This window comes from Corylus avellana, chromosome ca6 (assembly GCF_901000735.1).
Source record: "Corylus avellana chromosome ca6, CavTom2PMs-1.0".
NCBI lineage: Eukaryota > Viridiplantae > Streptophyta > Magnoliopsida > Fagales > Betulaceae > Corylus > Corylus avellana.
This window is the reverse complement of record NC_081546.1, coordinates 9,411,109-9,431,549: the sequence shown is the minus strand read 5'-3', so window position 1 is coordinate 9,431,549 and position 20,441 is coordinate 9,411,109. Positions and strand designations below refer to the sequence as shown.

Below are 20,441 nucleotides of genomic sequence, written 5' to 3'. Positions count from 1 at the left end.
CAAAATCCTAGGTGGCAAAGTGCACATGGCCCAAGTTGATGTAAAGGGGCTAGAACTGTTAGAGGTCAATAAGTTCCTCATATTTGGCCAATATTCTCTTACAATCAACCATTGAATTTGTATACTTATGTAGATCCAACATAAGTCAATTGTGAACTCTACAAATCTAATGGTTGATTGTAAGGGAATATGGGCCAAATATGAGGAACTTATTGACCTCTAGCATTTCTCGTAAAAGGGAACATTACCCAAGTTGATGGCAAATGACACTTTGCCATCTAGGATTTTGATGGGTAAATTGTGGGAGTTTTATTATATTTTAACATATCTCTAAAAATTAAACCCTAAGAGCATTCTCAATGAAACAGTCAAATGTTATTTTTATTTAAAATGGCTCTCCAAATGTTTAAAAAACCCCTAGATTGAATTGCCAAAAAAAAAAAAAATGTAAAGTAGATATTTGATTGGAAGAGTTAAAAAAATAAAAAAAATAAAAAAAGCTAAATGTAACCGTACTTTTCAAAGGAGTCATTTTATTTTTTATTGTTTCTCACCTGTTTTATCTTTTTTCCAAATCTTTTCCTACTTTTTCTCTCGCATGTTCTCTTTTCCCAAAACTTTTCTCATTTTTTCTCACATGTTCTCTTTTTTCCAAAACTTCTATCACTTTTAATAATATTTAAATGATATAAATAAAAATATAGCTAATCGGATGTAAATGACATTTACAAATTCATTAGCTAAACTAGATAAAGTATATTTTGAGAAGCAATTTTGCATAAAAATTTGACTCCTCCTTTAAGAATGCTCTTAGAATAACCAAATTTTTATGCAAAATGGCTCTTCAAAACTCACGTTTATCTAATTTAGCTAATGAATTTTTAAATGCATCCACATCCAATTATCTATATTTTTATCTATATTATTTAAATATTATTAAAAGTAAGAAAAGTTTTGGGAAAAATAGAACATATGAGGAAAAATAGAAAAAGTTTCAGGAAAAAAGAGAACATACAGAGAAAAAGTAGGAAAAGATTTGAAAAAAAAAAAAAGAGAAAATAGGTGAGAGAAACAATAAAAAATAAAATGGCTCCCATAAAAAATGCTGCTACATTTAGCTTTTTTTTTTTTTTTTTAACTCTTCCAATCAAATATTTATTTTACATTTTCTTTTGGCTAATCCAATATAAGAGCATTCCCAATGGAAGAGCCAAATGTTACTTTTATCTAGAATAGCTCTTCAAATGTTTAAAAAAGCTCCTACATTGGATTAGCCAAAAAAAAATGTAAAATAAATATTTGATTAGAAGAGCTAAAAAAAAGCCTAAATGTAGCAGCACTTTTCAAGAGAGCTATTTTATTTTTCATTGTTTCTCACCTGTTTTCTCTTTTTTTCCAAATCCTTTCTTACTTTTTCTCTGCATATTTTCTTTTTTCCCAAATTTTTTTCCATTTTTCCTCACATGTTCTCTTTTTCTTAAAACTTTTTTTACTTTTAATAATATTTTAATAGAATAAATAGAAATATAGCTAATCGGATATAAAAACGTTTAAAAATGGCTTAGCTAAACTAAATAAAAGTGAGTTTTGATAAACCATTTTACATAAAAATATGGTTCCTCCATTAAGAATGCTCTAAGGAGTTTTTTAAACATTTGAAAAGCCACTTTAGATAAAGGGTAACATTTAGCTCTTCAATTGAAAATACTCTAAGAGACAAAACATAAAGTTATTAAACCACGAGTGGAAAAAAAATATTTAACCTTAAATATTATTATTATTATTTTTATATCTTTTTCGAATTTGTAAAAGTATTTTTGTTTTATTGAGAGTATTTTATGAGTAAAAATTTTTGACAGCCTAGAACATCCTAGTCCTTGTCAAAGTTTTGACGTAGCCAAGATTTTTTTTTTCTTTAAAAAAAAATTAATGTCAGATATTTTGCTTTTTTAAAAAAAAATAAATAAAAATTAAAGAAAATAAATATTAAAAAAAAAATTCAAATTTGAAGTACTAACACTACATTTGAAGCATTAACGCCAAATTTAAAATAATTAAATACTTTTGAATGATATAATCTCTACAAAGTTAGTCTTCCACCCCTAAATTATAGTTTTAAATCTAAAAACAAGTTTTGAGTCAATAAAAATTAAATATTAATTTATAAAAATTTATCTAAAAAAATTAACAAAATTCTTTTTCATTATTTTTTTTTCCGACGCTAGGCTGCCAAAATTCAAAATTTGTCAACCACATAGCAGGACTTTATTTTATAAGGATATTTTTATCTTTTTGTTAGCATTATAATTTTTGATAGCTCTAGAGGAACGTTGTCTTGAAAGTTTGAGAAGGTAACGTGCGCAACAAAAAAAAAAACCGTCAAAACAAAATCATTGAACGAGATCAAATCAGAAAGGATTCATGGAGCCATTGAAACTTAAATCCCTCGGTAACAAAAGCAACCCCAAGTCCTACCAACCAAACAGTGTACTAATACTAGTGAACAAAATGAGAAAACCCTAGTAGTAGAATGATGCTGGTAAAGCCTCTCCTCCTAAGCCCTCTCGCCCCTGATCCTCCTAGCAAGTTGAATGTCCTTGGGCATGATGGTGACGCGCTTGGCATGGATGGCACAGAGGTTAGTGTCTTCGAACAGACCAACCAGGTACGCCTCCGCCGCCTCCTGCAATGCCAGCACCGCATGACTCTGGAACCGCAGGTCGGTCTTAAAATCCTGAGCAATCTCACGGACCAGCCTCTGGAATGGCAGCTTCCTTATCAGAAGCTCGGTACTCTTCTGGTACTTGCGGATTTCTCTGCATCATCATTCATATATAGTTAGCACCCACGACGAAACCTTATATTCATTGTCACCCATAAAATGATGGATAACTTACCGAAGAGCAACAGTTCCAGGGCGGTATCTGTGGGGCTTCTTCACCCCTCCCGTAGTTGGGGCTGATTTGCGGGCAGCCTGAAACATTCACAACAAACACTTTGTTCAGAAAACAGTGCAACAAACAAACAGGAAACCCAAAACCCAAGAAGTATTCAAACATACCTTGGTAGCGAGCTGTTTCCTAGGAGCCTTGCCACCGGTGGACTTGCGGGCAGTCTGCTTTGTACGGGCCATCTGTAAAATTAAGCACTCAAAGTTACAATCTTTTACGTCTAATTCTTGCAATCTTTTACATCTAATTCTTATACTCGCAATCAGCAATTCATGAAATCACCACCGCCATAAAACCCTAATTTGGAAAATTTGTGGCAAAAAAGTCGAGGTGTTAACAAAGAGGTGAGGGAAAGAACATCAAAACGAAACCGGCTAAAAAAAATGTAAGGCAGAAAAATAAACTACATCGATTACGAACAAAAACCCCAAGCCAAATCCTGAAATAATGTAAACCCTAACCTTAAAAGAACCAAATCAAGCAAGCAATTCTTGAAAACGAAACGAAGTACAAAACAGAAAGCAGAGGAAACGTCGAAAGAGAAAAAAGAAGAGAAAGAGAGACGCTTGCTTTACCTCGAAGTTGCGTCTATAGGAAGAAAAAGCTGCAAAAGATTTTGGCTGAGAATCGAAGAGAAAGGGGAAGCTCTGAAGAACTGTGAGGATAACGGGAGGTCGTGGCCCTTTATATAGGGCCGGTGCACAGGCACTTCTATCTTGTTTTCCGGGTACTCGATCGGACGGTCAAACGTTGGTACTATTGTGTTTTTTATGCCCTAAATGAACGGCTAAGATCTGTATTTTCGGCTGCGCTTCGGATTGTGCTTTCCTCCCGCCGTTAATGCGTGAATTGAAACACCAAGAAGTTAACACGTGTCTCACAATCATTAGCTTGTAAAAGCAGTTGCTCTATTTGATAAAACAGCTGATTATTCTCTCTCTCTCTTCTTTTTTTTTTTTGCCAAAAAAAGAGTTGAGGATAAATGGGCCTTTAACATACAGACGTCTCTCTCTCTGTCTTTCTCGGAGATTTCCGAAACAGAGGAGATGGGTTTACAGTGGTGTGTGAGCGGGACGACCTTACAGACCCTGAAGCTCGCTTCAATCCCTACATTGTCTTCTTCGCTCTTCGCGCCGCCGAAAACCCTAACCCTAGACTTCTTCTTCCTTTCCCGCCATGCCCGTGCTCGGAGGCCCCCATTCCAAGTCCTCGCCAGAGCTCTCTCGGCCCCGGCCATGGCCTTCCAGACCGCGACGCCTCCAGAGGAAAAGGGTGAGCGGTTCAAACTTCTCCATTCTTGGCAGCGAACAGAGCTTTTTTTGAACTGTTACTGTTTTAATGCTATGTTTTATGGTTGATTTTGATTTTGATTTTGAGTGTTTTTGGTGATCAAGTTGCGAAACCTCAGTGGAAAGCAGCGATAGATTTCAAGTGGATAAAGGAGAACAAGGAAGCGGTTGCTGCCAACATAAAGAACAGGAACTCCATTGCTAATTTGGAAGCTGTGCTGCAACTCTATGACCAAATGTCCAATCTTCAAAAGGTTGTATTCGCTTGTTGTCTTTAGAATTTTGAAAGAATTTGCATTGTATCATGACCCAGGAAAGCACTGAGCATATTTGGATTAGTCAAAGTTACAATTGATCCTTCGTAAAATCACTTATAAGTTTTAACTCCTAGTTTCACCTGGTAATGAATGAGACTTAGCACCATGCAACGCCTTTACATCCCACCCACCTAATATAAATTGTGACACATTGGGTGTTCAAAAATTAGTTTTTAATAGTGCCCATCTCTTTCGTTGCTTACTATGTTTCTGTACTAGTAGTATAGTAAAAGTTTGGAGGAGAGAGAGCTTTTTGATAAAGTTCTAGTTGCGAAATTTAATTTAGAGTTAACCCGAAGGGCTTGGCTCAAGTGGCTTGGCTAAGTGGTAAGGGCCTTGGTCTTGGTGGCATTTCATCATGTCTAAGGTTCGAATTCCATTGGGTGCAAACAATTCATTGGGGCCAGCCCACCTGCGAAGTCAGAATATTACCTGATTTGTGTAGAGGGGGCGCTTTACATGGGTCTGAGGTTTGCCCAACAAAGGTGAGTACACAAAGTGACTATGCCTTAGAGGGGCCCTTGTTATCAAAATAATGATAATAATAATAATAATTTAGATTCCAAGTGGGTAGTGCTTTGAGCTTTAATGTCCATGGGTTCTGTTTTCTGCTCAATTTTCATTGCTAATTGTCACTCACAGATAGCAGGAAGTTGAGCGGCTTCGTGGAGAAAGGAATGTGGTGGCAAACAAGATGAAAGGGAAACTGGAACCATCCGAGCGTCAGAGGCTCATAGAGGAAGGTATTAGTGGGAATACTATATTATGCACATAGCATTCCGCCAATTTAAAAAATGTATCCTTTAGACCTATTTTGTTTATGCATTTAGGAAAGAATCTGAAGGAAGGACTTGTTACCTTGGAAGAAGACCTGCTTAAACTTACTGATGAGCTTCAGCAGGAAGCGCAGTGTATTCCAAATATGACTCATCCTGATGTTCCAATTGGAGGAGAGGACAGTTCTGTGATACGAAAGACAGTATGTAGTTTCTTTTGACTTGTTCTTTGTCTAAGAAGGGTTGCATGTTGTACTCCAGCCTCATAAAGCTTTCTTTTCTTATTTTCTATTTTCTATTTGCTTTTGTAGGTCAGTAACCCACCCCAGTTTAGCTTCCCTGTCAAGGATCACCTTCAACTGGGGAAGGAACTTGATCTTTTTGATTTCGATGCTGCTGCAGAGGTACTCTTTCTGTTTAATCTAAGGTATTATCTGTGTCTCTTAGTTTGTCACATAGGGTTATTATTAGAATGTTTAGAGTCTGTTTCTTACTGTTATCTGGTAAATTAAGATGGCCAAAGTGACTTAAATGTTGACCTGATCTTTATTGGCATTTGGTTGGGACCTAGGCTTGTTAGTCTTGATGTGGCTCCATCTATATCTAATTGCAGAACCACTGGTCTAATTCAAGTACGAGTCAACTTTACAGTTCTTGGATAAATTGGAAAATTTTGTCAACAATATAGCTTGTCATTATACCAAATCAAGAATTTTAACTCCCAAATAATTGGGTTTGTTAGCGTTGGCCCACTTCGTGGTTGTTTTTCTTTCTTATTGGCATCTAATATTCTGCTTGTTGTGTACAGGTCAGTGGATCAAAATTCTACTACCTGAAGAATGAAGCAGTTATGTTAGAAATGGCCCTTATTAATTGGACACTCTCTGAAGTCATGAAGAAGGGCTTTACACCTTTGACAACTCCAGAGATTGTAAGGTCCTCTGTTGTTGAAAAATGTGGTTTCCAACCTCGTGGAGCAAATACCCAGGTTTGTACATATCCTGCTTTTTATTCCTCTGTCCAAATATGAAAGTGCAAAGCGGCACAACCCTAATACACAGGATGTATATAAAGAAAAGCCCTGCTAAAGGCAAAAAGAGAAACATAAAGATAAAATTTGAGACATGGTGGAAAGTTGAGGCACTATGAAAGCGTCAGATCAATGGAACAAAGTTTGAATAAACAGCTTTTGAAGCTCTTCCATCGACCTTTCTTTATCTTCAAAACATCTTGCATTCTGCTCTCGCCAATTAATCCACATTAGACACAGTGGGGCGATTCGCCACACCTCCTTTGCTGAACTATTACCTCTCTGTCCTCTCCAACAAACTAGCAAATCTGCCACCACTCCAGACATGACCCATGTGACTTCAAAATGAGAAAATAACACACTCCACAAAGCTCGTGCCACTACACAGTGAAGGAGAAGATGATTGACAGACTCACCACTTTGCTTACACATACAACACTATTCCACCACAATGATACCTCTTTTACACTAGTTATCCAAAGTTAGAATATTTTCAAGAGTCGCCGTCCACACAAAAAAATTGACTCTCAATAGAACTTTTCCATATACTCCACGGGAAAGAGGAAGCAGCTGTTCCCGAAGAAGAAAGCATGGGAAAAAAAGACCTTACCTCAAATATATTTCGCTTGGAAGGAGTCCACCTCATGCAGTCCATCAACCCCATACGACTAAGGAAGGCATATAACTTCCCAAAAAAAGCCATCACCACCTCTACCTCCCATTCTTGGACAGGTCGTAAGAAAGGAACATTCCACTGTATAACACCATTGGACAGCTGCATGTGATCTCTAACCCATGCCTCCTTATTACTAGCAGTTTGAAATAATTCAAGAAAAACTTCCTTCAAGGGCTGATCCCCGCACCAAGTATCGTACCAAAACCTAATGTGGGAGCCATCTCCTCTTCCGAAGTTAATAAATCTCAAGAAAACTCCCCACCCTCTCCGAATATGTTTCCACACTCCAATTCCATATGGACCCTTCACCACTTTGGTGCACCAACCGCCATTCATGCATCCATACTTGATCTCAACAACCAACCTCCAATATGCTTCCCTTTCCTTAGCATATCGCCATAACGATTTACCCAATAAAGCTAGATTGAAATTGCGCAATTCTCAAACTTTATCTTTTAATTGTTCTGGGCTTAAATTAGCGAGAACCGCACTTAAGGTGTTAAACCTGTGTAATTCTTTTTACATTTAGGCCAGTCTTTCATTTTTTTTAGTGCTTTCTGTTGAAGAAATGGCAATTTAATTGTCTGAGATTATTGTAATTGATGTATAGACTTGCTAATACTCTTGATGAACATGCATTAGGTTTATTCTATTGAAGATAGTGACCAGTGCCTCATTGGCACTGCAGAGATTCCAGTGGGGGGAATTCACATGGATTCTATTCTTTCTGAGTCATTGTTACCATTGAAGTACGCGGCATTTTCCCATTGCTTCAGAACTGAAGCTGGTGCTGCAGGCACAGCAACAAGGTAAATTATTTGCATACTTCTCCTATTAGCTGCCTTGAAATATTACTTCAGCATTTTCTGTTCTCACCATCTTCTGTGCACTTAAATGATGTCTACTAAATCATTACATCGTAAATCTTCAACTGAATGCAACTATCCCAACAACGATACAGTAGCCTAACTAGTTCACCGACTTTGATTGCAAATCACTTGTTTCATTGATATTGAGATATGATCTCATATTTTAGATAGTATTTGTGAAATACTCACATTACACTGTTTTGTTCAAGGTGCTGCCAACATTTTTTTTATAATTAATCGAGATATTATTAAAAGCGTAAGGAGCCCCCTAAGTATACGGGAAGGATACAAGAAAAGCCACCTAGATAGTAGAGGCAAAAAGAACAAGAAAATCATAATAATTAATCACTAAAAGAGAAACATAAGCAGCTGTTTGAAAATATTAAGTCTTGAAGAATAAAGCTTTCAACTCCTCCAAAGTCCTCTTGTAGTCCTCAAAACACATATCATTCATTTTCCTTCAAAGACACCGTAAAAGGCGCCATCTTCCATGCAGCAGCTCTCCGATTGTTGCCGGCAGTCCCACTAACAAGCAAACAAATTGATTACTTGTCAAAGCATAACCCAAGACAACTTGAATCATTTGAAGAAGACATTTCAAATGGCACAAGCAATCTCACAATGAAGAAGAAGGTGGTCCACAAACACATGCTGCCAAAATTTCTATCATCCAAATATGCTGTTGTGACAAGTATGATCAACTTCTCTTTGATCCAATGCTGAAGAAATAGCATTTGTTTGAAACCATGAGCATCAAAGTCATGATACCACAACTGTCATGATTCAAACCCCTAATTCAATTTGCATACATCAGTGGCATGTCAATACCAAGCCTAGCCTGATATTAACGCAAACCAAAGTTAAACCTGTACATTCTACTTCTTAATATTCAGAGTGTCCAAAATTCTCTCCAAATGACATGATGAAAACCATCAAATACAATAAATACCACAGGTATGCATGCATCTCCAAATACAAACAGAATCCCAAAATCTAAACTGCTCTGAATAGGCAGAATATCCTCAGCTGTGAATGGGCAGAATATCCAAATCAATGACTCGACTCCGAAACAAGCTCAATATAAGTCGACCATGCCCCAAAAATGGAAACTCAAATACAAATCTAGTAGAGTGCTCCTCCCGTTGACGCTAATTACTTATATATATATATATAGTAGAGTGCCTGGTTTACGTCTGTAGAATTGGGTGTAGTACAGTTACTGCCTTTCTTTGTAACAACCATGCATTATATATGTATGACCCTGCTCACTGCAGGGTTGAGAGAGACCTGATGAAGCCATCAGGGTTTGGTGACCATGATTGTCTGTTATGAAGGCATCAGCTTTTGTTGATATAGATTGAAACCAAACAATAAACGTGTTCCGCGATTGATTGTGCAATTTAAAGATTTGGTGTGATCTTATGTCTTTGGCCTTTTAGTTTTACTGTCATTTAATAAACTTAAAATCTTTTAGTGTCTTGTATTAGCTTTTAAAAAAAGTGGCCCAGAAGCATTTATTTTTCATGCTTTGTGCTTCTTTTTTTTCCTCGGCCATGCTTTATGCTTGAAAAAACACTTGATTGGCTCCGTATTGTGGAAGGCCATGTACCACTAAACATATGCCATATATCCACTATAGTCCTTTGGAAGGATGGTGGTGATCTTAGGGCTCAGGTATAAGTCATGCTCTTTACAATTGCTAATAGTCTTATGATAAGCTGGTGGAAATACTGAGCAGGGGGCTATATCGAGTCCACCAGTTCAGCAAGGTGGAGATGTTTATCTTTTGTCGACCAGAGGAGAGCGCATCCTATCACGAGGAACTCATTAAAATTGAAGAAGACCTCTTTGCATCACTTGGATTGCATTATAAGTAGGGACTTTCAAAAGCCTTTATCAATTTGTGAAGTGGTTGTTGACACGTTGTACAAATCATGGTAATTTTGAGTTTCTTGGCAGAACTTTGGATATGGCATCAGCGGATTTAGGTGCACCTGCTTATCGTAAATTTGACGTGGAGGCATGGATGCCTGGTTTAGAACGATTTGGCGAGGTATGGATTCTCTCTTACTGAAATGAGCTTCTGTTGGTTAGATGGGCTACAAATTTCACCTTGAAAAAGTAGTTGCTTATTGAGATTAATTTGAGATAAGCAAGAATATGTAGTTTGTTGAGATAAGGGTACCACTAATTAGCTATTTATTAAATCCCACGTGTATATTTTGAACAGATATCAAGTGCATCAAATTGTACAGACTATCAAAGTCGCCGACTGGGAATCCGGTATCGCCCATCAGAACCGTCATCAACCATCCCTAAAAGGGGGAAAGGAAACCTTGCTCCACCAAAGTTTGTTCACACATTAAATGCAACTGCCTGTGCAGTGCCTCGGATGATTGTTTGTTTGCTTGAGAATTACCAGCAAGAAGACGGCTCCGTTATAATCCCTGAGCCATTGAGGCCCTTCATGGGTGGGCTTGGGATTATAGCTCCTAAATCCGGATAGGATGATGGAATGGTTATTTTTTGATTCATGTATTGTAGTTGCAGAATCTCTCTTTGCTGCTAACTTTTACGAGATAACAAATGTAGCCAGTAAAAAGGGAAAAATATAAAGTGGTGAAGAAATTCATGTTTTTTGAGGTTGCACCTTTTGGAATGTTTGCTTTAAACATGTACCACCTGTTATATAATGCATGAGCTCACTCGTAATAGTTGGTCATGACTAATTTTGAGGGAGAAGGGCTTTGTAGATGGAATCGTGACTAATTCTGGCGGAAGAATTTATATTGGTTGAAAGTGGCATTATTTTAAATCTAAGACTTACATTATTTTTTCAAAAAGAAAAAGTTCCTCGCTGCAGTTGGTGCTGCTGCTTTCCACAGGCTATTTAGCTTTTCCCTCTACAATTTGAGTTTGGTCAAATCAACTTTTTTCACGGGATATGAATATGCCTCGTAATTGATTTTCTGACCCAAGCAACCTAATTTTGTGAGCAGCGTTATCAGATCAACCTGAAAGAGAATCAAGTTGCATTTTGCAATGGGACCAATCAGCAATCACTATGGTATAATATGTACAATTTTTTTTTTAAAAAAAATTCAAGTAATTGATCAAGATAACTGAACCAACATCACATCCAAGTAAAACCCTTTTTCCCCTTTTGGAGATATATGCAAGAAAATGTCACTGACCTCATAATCCGTCTGAGATACTGTTTCTCTGCTACGTTGATATTTCTGAACCCATGGAGAAACATCCGGATCAGTAGCCAAAAAGGCCTCTGTTGCAGCCTGATCTGGACCCATGAATGCAGACATCACAGCTACCTGGCCAAACAAGCAATCAAATATCAGCAGGTACTAAAGGCTTCATTAAAAATGAATAAAATACAAGGATCCCCTACAATGTTGTTTTTGTTTATTTCATTTTTAGCCCTTTTCATTGAAAAAAAAAAAAAAAAACTTGAACTGACGTGAAGTATCATGTCTGCAGAAAGTACAATGCATCCAAATTTTCAATCAGCAAAGAAACTTCTCTTTTTAAAAAAAATTTTACACATTTGGCAGCAGTGGGCTGCATTCTGGGGTGCTCTGTTTTGGTCGCAGATTACAAGTACACATAATTATTTGGAAAGAAACGAGAACTGAAATATAATTGCTGCAGCAAAAGTATTATAGTTGACTAAAATACCTGGCGTGGACCAAAGCCAATAGCTGAGAACTTGTCTTTAATTTCCTTGACACTTACTTTCTGCCATTGGGGAACCCTTCCCTCTGGATCTGGCTCTTGGGTATCTGCCCTTCCCAATTGCTTGTCGAACAACGCCCACTGTATGCAATAACAGTTGTATGAATAAAACATCAATTTACAGATCCAATTCTTTCTACTAATATCCAGTCGCTTCATCACAAAGACTATAATAATGGTTGAGAATGTGAATTGAACTTTATGAGATCTTTTTTTTTTTTTTTTTTTTGATATGTTAAAAAGGAACAACAAGAGAAGAACACATTTATTTAATAACTTTTGATTATGATACATCCTTAAGATTCTCAAAATCTAATTCTATGCATGTGAGAAACAAACTCGAAGACACACTTGAAGAGAAAGAGACTTGAAACTTCAATAAGTAACATCAAGGAATTATAACGCTTCCAAAAAAATTTTAGGCAAACATTAATTTCTTTTTCAATCCTCCACATCAAGTTAAACAGAATTGCTCCAAGTGTAAACCACTTATGTAAGATTCAGAGAAGAGCTTGTGAAAGTAAGCAAGCATGACATGTAAGAAAATATGATTAGTCAATTAGTGTATAAACCCCTTTGGCCTGCATGCTAGCCGCACACTTCTTGTCATTCTGAGTGACGTTAAAACATTAAAGTCTTTATTTCGTTCTTCCTAAATGCACATGACAGATTTTATCTTCCCTCGCACATAATCAGAGTGCTTGCACAAGTGCTGCTATTATACGCTAACACAGAAACTTAAAGTCCAGTAGAAAATACAATGATTCCAAGTAACACAAATCAGAAAGATAAACAGAACTTCAGGAATGTCACCATCATATTAACCACTACTCAAAGCTGAAATTGGCCACAAATACACAACATCCAGTTAAAGTTTTAAAAATGGCATTTAGTAATCGAATGAGAGCATAAAGCTGATGTTGGGGATATCCGCACAAAGAAACATATATGCACGAGTTAAGAACAACACTGAATGTCCCAGCAATGACACAACAACAATTGAGAAACAAACCTGCCCGCTTGAACCATATGCAGTATATACCAAGTTCCCTTTCTCTACATTCCCACCACATTTTCGAATGGCAGAAGCTAGGAATGTAGCCTTAACGGCACCTTGCGCTACATAGAATGAAGGTATCTGAGTCAGGGGCAGAAGCACACATGCACAGGCATAGACACATGCACTCCACACTCTGTTCATCTTCCATGCTAGCTCATGCTAGATAGACGTATTGAAAGGATGTTTAAGAACCTATCATATTGGCTAATGTACAGTACCTCTGCACAAGCAATACATAGAATGTTTGTCATATCTATGGTTCATAGTTCGAACTTGGTGATATTTAAAATGTAACCTGCAAATTGGATGAGATCTGCATAGGAAATCGGTCCACCCTTGGAATATGAATCTATCTCTTTCTTTGCTTCCTCTAATAAATTCAAAGCAGCAGAAAGCCCTTTGTTTTCAGGCCTGCTTAACTCTGAACTTCAGGCAAGAAAAAACATGGAGAAGAAAATTAAGGTAATTTTTCAAGAAGCTAAACCAAGAAAGCTTTTAAGTGAAGAAAATGAAAGTTAGGATGCTAAACTAACTTAACGTCCAAATGTGCATGAATAAATCATTTAACAACTCAGCATTATATGTGCATTTTTAGGTCTTCCCGCCCACGTCACCCCTCAACTGCTAAAATCCTTGACACTTCAGTAACAGGGCAAATTAGTAGATTGACACTTGAGAGCCCTTAAACTGGCATGGCTAAGCATTCTAAAACATCATCTGCAGCTGACAGGTAGGTTTGGACACAGCATATATTTCTGACTCTTCAGTGGGATTTCATACTAGGACCAGTGTAAGCTTGCATATCCACACCAAAATTTTACTTTAAGATTACAGGACTTAAAAGAGATAGTGCCATTAGTAGCATGAACCTGAACCGTATGGATGCATTTGGGCCCCCAGATTTTGTTGCCTACAAAATTCAGAAGTACATCAGTACTGTCCTTTCCTCTCGCTTACCGAAGTAAAGGAATTATCCAGCATCCATGTAAAATTTCAGGTAGAGATTTTGTCTGACCTTATCATAAGTCATGATATCATTCAGTGCCAACGTTAATATGGGTGGGATAAGGTCTGGACTTCCCTGAAACAACAATAGATAGAAAAAGTGACAAAATCCTTAAAAAAAAGTATGACAGCATCATCTTCCATATATAAATACAGTCTAATTGTAAAATATACTGCAACCATTTAACTATTTTAATTAAACATGGTTCATGCTAACGGGGACTTGCCTTTATAGCCGTAGACAGGGTCCCCCTGACTCTAGCTGTAAAGAAGGAGCTGTGAATATGGATCAATAGCTCATTTCAGTGTGAAAATGTAGTGTTTGAAGAACTCACAAAGAAACTCAGATCGCTGTCTCAGTTGTATCAAATCAGCAGCACTAGCTTTTTCCACAAATGATCCAGAGCTTGCCATTAATTCCTAAAAGAAGATCACAATAAGCAGAAACTCATCAAAACATCACTCTAGGCCAAAGCATTGTATATTTATTTAAATATGTGATTGTGTGTGTACACATGCATGATTCAACTAAGAAAAGAGTTTCTAAATCAGATTGTTGAAAGCTATTAGAAGCACCATTGTTTTGGGCAATGTTATTTTTTTCTACTGCAATTCACTGTGGGGGGATAAGGCTTTGTTGAGTTAGTAAACTTTCTAAAATACTAACAAATATTCATATTCGACATTTTTGCTCATTAAGCTAGGTAAGTATTGGTTAGAGCTGAAAAAAGTAGGTGTGAAGGGAAGTGGTTTCAAGCCCAGGTTTATGGGACAATATACTTGCAGATTTTTCCAGCTTAGCACAATTAAATATCTTGCAAAACCCACTACTTGTGACGCATTTCTTATTCATGGCATGACAACCCATATTCAAGTTGTTGAAGAAGGAAACATGGTTAATTTCTGATCTGATTTGATTTTGAGTTTTTGCCATTATTCTCTTATTTTATTCATTGATTCTAAATGTCGGATTCATGGAACGCCTCAAGGTGAAGAATCTGTTATAACCTACTTTCATTGATTTCGTGCATTGAAGCAGATACTAGATCACTATCAAAACTTTCAGATTGCATGTGTAGCCGATGCCGTGAAACTTCAGAAAATGGTGGAAGAAGATCGTAGCGATGAATTTCTGGCAGGTTTAAATTCCGAATATGATCAGGTTTGAGTTCAGATCTTTGGAAAGGAGCCTCTTCCATCTCTCCGAGAGGTTTTTGTCTATGTTCAGAATGAGGAGAGTCGTGCCGTGTCATATGTTAAACCATCACTTATCTCAAAAGCTTAAACTAATAAAAAAGTATTGATTTAATCATTTAATTAATATTTTAACACTCCCCTCCACATGTGGATTCAAACTAATCAAGTAAGACCTAACATGTGGAATATTTAATTGAAATGAGAGGTGAATGATGGAGACAAGGTACAAACTCATGACCTTTACACTGATATCATATTAAATCACTACTTATCTTAGAAGCTTAAGCTACTAAGAAATGATTAATTTAATAATTTAATTAATATTTTAACATCATGCTCCAATCTCCTTCCCACGAACAATCTGCTTTGGTAACTATGTCACAGTATATTGGAAAAGTGAATTCTAATAGTCATGATGACGGAAAAACAATGGATGCTGCTCGGGAGGAGAAGGATAGGTTGTTTTGTGATTGTTATAATAAATAACAACATACTTGAGAGACTTGTTGGCAACTTCATGGCCACCCTAGTGAAGGGAGAGGAGGTCGTTTTGGTGGTGTTAAATCACTCTTCAATAGTTGATCAAACTCCTACTCCAAGTCTTCCACTCTTGACAGCAAGACTCTTAGCAAGGAAGAACTAGAAATGCTGTGTCGGCTTATGTCACAGTTAGAGCCAGCCACCACTATATCTTCCTCTGCACATTTAGGTAATTTAGCTTCATCTTTAAATGCAACCTTGACTTGTAATATAGCGAATTTGATGATCCCTGGACAATTGATTCAAGGGCATCCGACCATATGACTGGTTTGTCATCTCTTTCTCTTTATATCATCTTTGTCCAAGAAAGAAAAAAGTTAAATTGCTAATGGTTCCCTGTCATCCATGTCTAGAAAAGGTTCAATCCCTGTAACTCCATCTATGTCTCTTTTATATGTTCTACATGTACCTAACCTTGCAAATAATCTTCTCTTTGTTGCTCAAATTTTATTATTTTTCTAGGACCTCATCACAGGGAGATGATTGGCAGTGGTAGAATGAAGGATGGTCTTTACTTCCTGATATCTCAACTCAAACAACCTGGCTAGCTCAAACATGTTTATCACATTACATGAGTTCATGACTCCATGACAAAAATATGAGTTTGGCATCGTAGACTAGGGCATCTTTCATTTTCTTTGTTGCAATATATTTTTCCATCTTTATTTTCACAAAATTGAGTTTCTATGTTTCAATGTGATACTTGCTGTTAAACACAATCGTGTATTTTCCTGCTAGTGGCAATAAAAGTACTTAACCATTTGCTTTTGTTCATTCTGATGTTTGTGGTCCTCGTATTGTCTTTCTATCTGGGTTTCATTGGTTTGTTACTTTTATGGATGATTTTTTTTTTCGCACTATTTGGGTTTATTTGTTGAAAGATAAAACAAATGTTTCCTCCTGTTTTCAGACATTTTATAAGATGATTCCAACCCAATTCAAAATACATTCTTTAAGATTATTTGTTCTGACAATGGAGGAGAATACCTCTCTAGTGACCTACAATCTTACCTTAGTGACCTTGACATCATTCATCAAACAGCTTGCATTTACACCCCACAACAGAAAGAGGTTGCTGAGTGAAAGAATTGGCATCTCCTAGAGGTAACTCGGGCATTAATGATTTTCATGAATGTTCCTAAATCCTACTAGAGTGCTTACTATCGCATATCTTAGTAATTGAATGCCATCTCGTGTCCTAACTTTCAAGACACCCATTGATGTTTTGTCCCCATCTTTCTCTTCCTCGTTATTTGTTGTTCCTCAAAGAATCTTGGTTGTGTTTGCTTTGTTAATTTTCATAGTTCATCATGTGGTAAATTGGATCGTAGAGCTCTCGGGGAGTTCGCCAACTAAAAAGGAATATAAATGTTATCATCTCCCTTCAAGAAAGCGTTTTGTCTCTATAGACGTGATCTGTTTTAAATCTCCACCCCATTTTTCTTTTCCAAAGACCTCTCTTCAAGGGGAGATAGTAATGAAGAGAATTCCTTGACCGATCCTTTACTTGCACTTACCACATTATCAGAACAAGATGTTCCAGAACATGATGGTCGGCAGTCATAGCCGATTGTTAGTGAGTAATGTTGAGCCACTGGTGGGCGAATTAAGAGTTTATTCCAAACATCAGAAGAGTAAGACTATTGTTCAATTCATCAGCCAAACATCGACTACTAGTAATCCTATGCCTATTCTACTTTAGACACCTCAATGCTTGCAATTAATTATATGGATCTTCCTGTTGGCTAATGCAGAAGAATCAAATCTTGTACTCAATATCCCATATCTAATTTTGTTTCTTACCACAATCTTTCATTATCTTATTGTACTTTTATTCTAAACTGTCTTATGTATTTATTCCCCAAGTGTTCATGAGGCACCCAAAGTGAAGGGAACCAATGCAAGAAGAGTTGAAAGCCCTTCATTAAAATAACACATGGGGACCTTCTTGAATTACCTAAAGGGAAAAAAGTGGTAGGATGAAAACGGGTATTTACGGTAAAACATAAAGACGATGGTTTTGGTAGAAAGATATAAGGTCAGATTGATCGCAAAAGGCTTTACACATGCTTATGGGATAGACTTTGAGGAAATATTTGCTCTAGTGAAAAAGATGATCTCTATCAGTGTCTTACTCTCGTTGGTCGCAAATCTAGATTGGCCACTTCAACAGTTTAATGTGAAGAATGCATTTCTTCATAGAGACCTAGAGGAAGAAGTATATATGGATGTTCCTCCTAGATTCAAGGTTCTTCAGTCAATAGTAAACTGTGCAAACTGAAGAAGGCATTATATAGGGTAAAACAATCTACTAAGGTGTTGTTTAAGAGAGTTTTTTTGAGTCATACAGAAGTGTGACTATAAGCAGAGTCAAGCTGATCAGACATTGCTCATTGAATGTTTTTTACAAGGAAAGGTAACTACTCAAGGAAACATGAATGCTTAGTTACAATGCAGTTGACAACCCAATAGAGTAAAATAGGAAGTTAGGAGAGAGTAATGAGAATCCTAACGAATAAAGGTAGAGATCAACGGCAAGTTGGCCAGTTAATCTACTTCTCCCACACTTGTCCAAACATCGTCTATGCAATTAATGTAGAAAGCCAATTTATACATTCACCATGGGAGTCTCACATGGAAGCAGTTTACAAAATTCATTATCTGAAATCATCACTGGGTAAAGAGTTGTTCTCCAAACATGATCACTTGAAAATAGAGTCCTATACAAATGCAGATGGGCTGGGTCAGTCATGGAACAGAGGTATTGCACTTTTGTAAGAGGAAATTTAGTTACTTGACGTACTAAGAAACAGTTAGTGGTTGGTAGATCAAGTATAGAAGCTGAATTTCGAGCTATGGCACACGGGGTATGTGAATTATTGTGCTTTAAGATACTATTGAAAGAACTTGGATATAATTATAAGGATCCTATTAGCTTATACTGTGACAGTAAAGCTATAATTAATATTGCTCATAGTCTGACTCAGCATGACCAAACTAAACACATTGAAGTTGATAGACATTCTATCGAGGAAAAATTGCGTACAAATTAATCTGTACACCATATATGGATACTGGAGAACAACTTTCAGATATTTTAGCGAAGGAAGTGTCCAACATTGTTCTTCATACAGTCTTATGGAAGCAGGGCATTCGAGATATCTTTGCCTCAACTTGAGGGAGACTGTTGAAAAATGAAACTTAGTAGTTAATTTATGATCTGATTTGATCCTTTGAGTTTATTGTCATTATTCTTTGATCTTATTGTCATTACTAAGGTTCATAACAATTTGATTACTTTTCTATTTAAACACATGTAGATGCCGTATGTTAGATGTACAAGGAATAATACAATTCCTTCTTTCTCTGTTCTTTCTTTTCCTCTCCTCTTCTTCAAGGTACAAAAATTTACCTCATGATATAACATGTGAAAATGGCAAGCTGACATACTTCACACAATCCACAAACATATATCATTCATAATTTTCATTCTGTCAAACATATATCATACATTCAGCTAATATTCCAAGAAACATGGAAGGTTGCCCCTAAGATCACAACCTACCAATAATCGGATGGATCATATGCACAAACATATATTTTTCTGGTAATGGAATAGACTGATAAGTTCAGTCAATATCAATTTCAAGGATCTGTGACCACTTAATGCGTGGTAAATAGAAGACAGAATCAATGTCTACCTCTGAAACAAGGGCCCTTCCTCTTCTTTGAAATTAAAAAGTAAATTTGCTAAAACAGAATTTGTATTTAAGTAGATGAAGAAATGCTCTCACCATGCCAATGGTGACACCAAAACATTTAAGAATGTCCCTCCTACAGAACCGATCCTGATCCTCATCAGTTTCCATTTTACAACAACGAATCGTAACCTGGCATTCGCACAGCAACTATCATGATAAAGCAAGCAAAGCAAAGCAAATGGCATGGTATGGCGTCAAACATCTTGATTCACACCTGTGATGGGATTTAACTGAAGCCTATTTCTGACAAAAATGGAAATTATAGCTTCAACACAAAAAAAGAAAATGAAGTAGAGAATTTTTTGTTTTTATTTTTTACTTTTGCAAACACGCACTGTCAGATAGATATGGCAAACTTACTGCATAAGAGGGATATCTGGTGGCGGCAACAATGGTAGCTGTCCTGTGAGATGGGACGGGAACAAGTGAAAGCAAAGGAGGGGAAGTTGAGAGGAAGGAGACCCCCATTGCTTCTGTTTTTCTCTGTGTTTCTCTGTATTGTCTTCTGAGAATTCTCTCGCAGGTTTGTGATACGTAAATGGGCAACTGGGTTGTCTATATTGTGTGGAGTGAGCAAGTGAGTTGCGTTATCCTATCTTTTGTTGTCCAACTAAGCTAACATGCTGTCGATGTCAAGTTGGATCCGGAAAATTTCTGGATCTCCGATTTACCGACACATGCCCTCCATCCCATGAATATCGGACAAAAACTAAAGCCTAGCCGCCTCTCTTTTCTTTTCTTTTCATTTCTTCCTTCCCCTAAAACAAGAAAAAGCCAAGTTCAATAGTTTATGTATTGGTAGGGTGTCTCACTCAAGAGTCAAGCCTAAACTAATCTTTTTGGGTTTTAAGAATACTTGAGTACAATTAAAGGTATTAAAAAATAAATAAATACTCCAGTCCCTCGTAGACCATTTACAATGGATGTCCGTAAAGTATGCTTGAAAAAACGCTTTAGAATCTGTTTGAGATTGCGTTAATGAATCCATACTTTAAAAAGCTGTACAATTTTGAAAAAAATATAGAAAATAAAAGTTTTTTTAAAAAAAAATAATCTCTAAGTATAAAAGCTCTATTTCCCAATACACACTTTGCCCCAAAAGCATTGATGTTAAACTCAGACCAAGGGCACCTTTGAAAATTGGGATTGTGATGAAAAGTAGAACTTCTATAGTCTAAAAGAACCTTTTAGAAAAATCTTCAATTTTAAGATTTTCCCAA

The 20,441-nt window shown here is 36.7% G+C and overlaps 2 protein-coding genes across 2 annotated transcripts; one reads left to right on the top strand and one right to left on the bottom strand.

The window, feature by feature from the left end:
• The first annotated feature begins 3,955 nt into the window (after window positions 1-3,955).
• Window positions 3,956-10,630, top strand: LOC132184198 (serine--tRNA ligase, chloroplastic/mitochondrial). The gene is made up of 10 exons (XM_059597734.1): window positions 3,956-4,223; window positions 4,346-4,494; window positions 5,207-5,300; window positions 5,388-5,536; window positions 5,645-5,737; window positions 6,142-6,321; window positions 7,682-7,848; window positions 9,647-9,781; window positions 9,868-9,961; window positions 10,139-10,630. Exons 1-10 carry the CDS (start codon window positions 3,998-4,000, stop codon window positions 10,412-10,414), a joined length of 1,563 nt encoding a protein of 520 aa, XP_059453717.1. The 5' UTR covers window positions 3,956-3,997; the 3' UTR covers window positions 10,415-10,630.
• Window positions 10,631-10,669: 39 nt separating this feature from the next.
• On the bottom strand, window positions 10,670-19,812 carry LOC132184199 (thylakoid lumenal 29 kDa protein, chloroplastic). The gene is made up of 11 exons (XM_059597735.1): window positions 19,582-19,812; window positions 19,255-19,350; window positions 14,059-14,143; window positions 13,951-13,985; window positions 13,734-13,799; window positions 13,588-13,628; window positions 13,014-13,144; window positions 12,671-12,777; window positions 11,602-11,739; window positions 11,103-11,237; window positions 10,670-10,922 (listed from the first exon to the last, which is right to left on the bottom strand). Exons 1-11 carry the CDS (start codon window positions 19,687-19,689, stop codon window positions 10,812-10,814), a joined length of 1,053 nt encoding a protein of 350 aa, XP_059453718.1. The 5' UTR covers window positions 19,690-19,812; the 3' UTR covers window positions 10,670-10,811.
• Window positions 19,813-20,441: the final 629 nt, after the last annotated feature.

Coding starts and splice junctions, on each gene's coding strand:
- LOC132184198 (XM_059597734.1), top strand. CDS start 3,998: ATGGGTTTACAGTGGTGTGTGAGCGGGACGACCTTACAGACCCTGAAG. Junction 4,224..4,345: donor GACGCCTCCAGAGGAAAAGG/GTGAGCGGTTCA, acceptor TTGGTGATCAAG/TTGCGAAACCTCAGTGGAAA. Junction 9,782..9,867: donor TCACTTGGATTGCATTATAA/GTAGGGACTTTC, acceptor GTTTCTTGGCAG/AACTTTGGATATGGCATCAG.
- LOC132184199 (XM_059597735.1), bottom strand. CDS start 19,689: ATGGGGGTCTCCTTCCTCTCAACTTCCCCTCCTTTGCTTTCACTTGTT. Junction 12,778..13,013: donor AGATCTCATCCAATTTGCAG/GTTACATTTTAA, acceptor CATTCTATGTAG/CGCAAGGTGCCGTTAAGGCT. Junction 10,923..11,102: donor TATCTCAGACGGATTATGAG/GTCAGTGACATT, acceptor ATTCTCTTTCAG/GTTGATCTGATAACGCTGCT.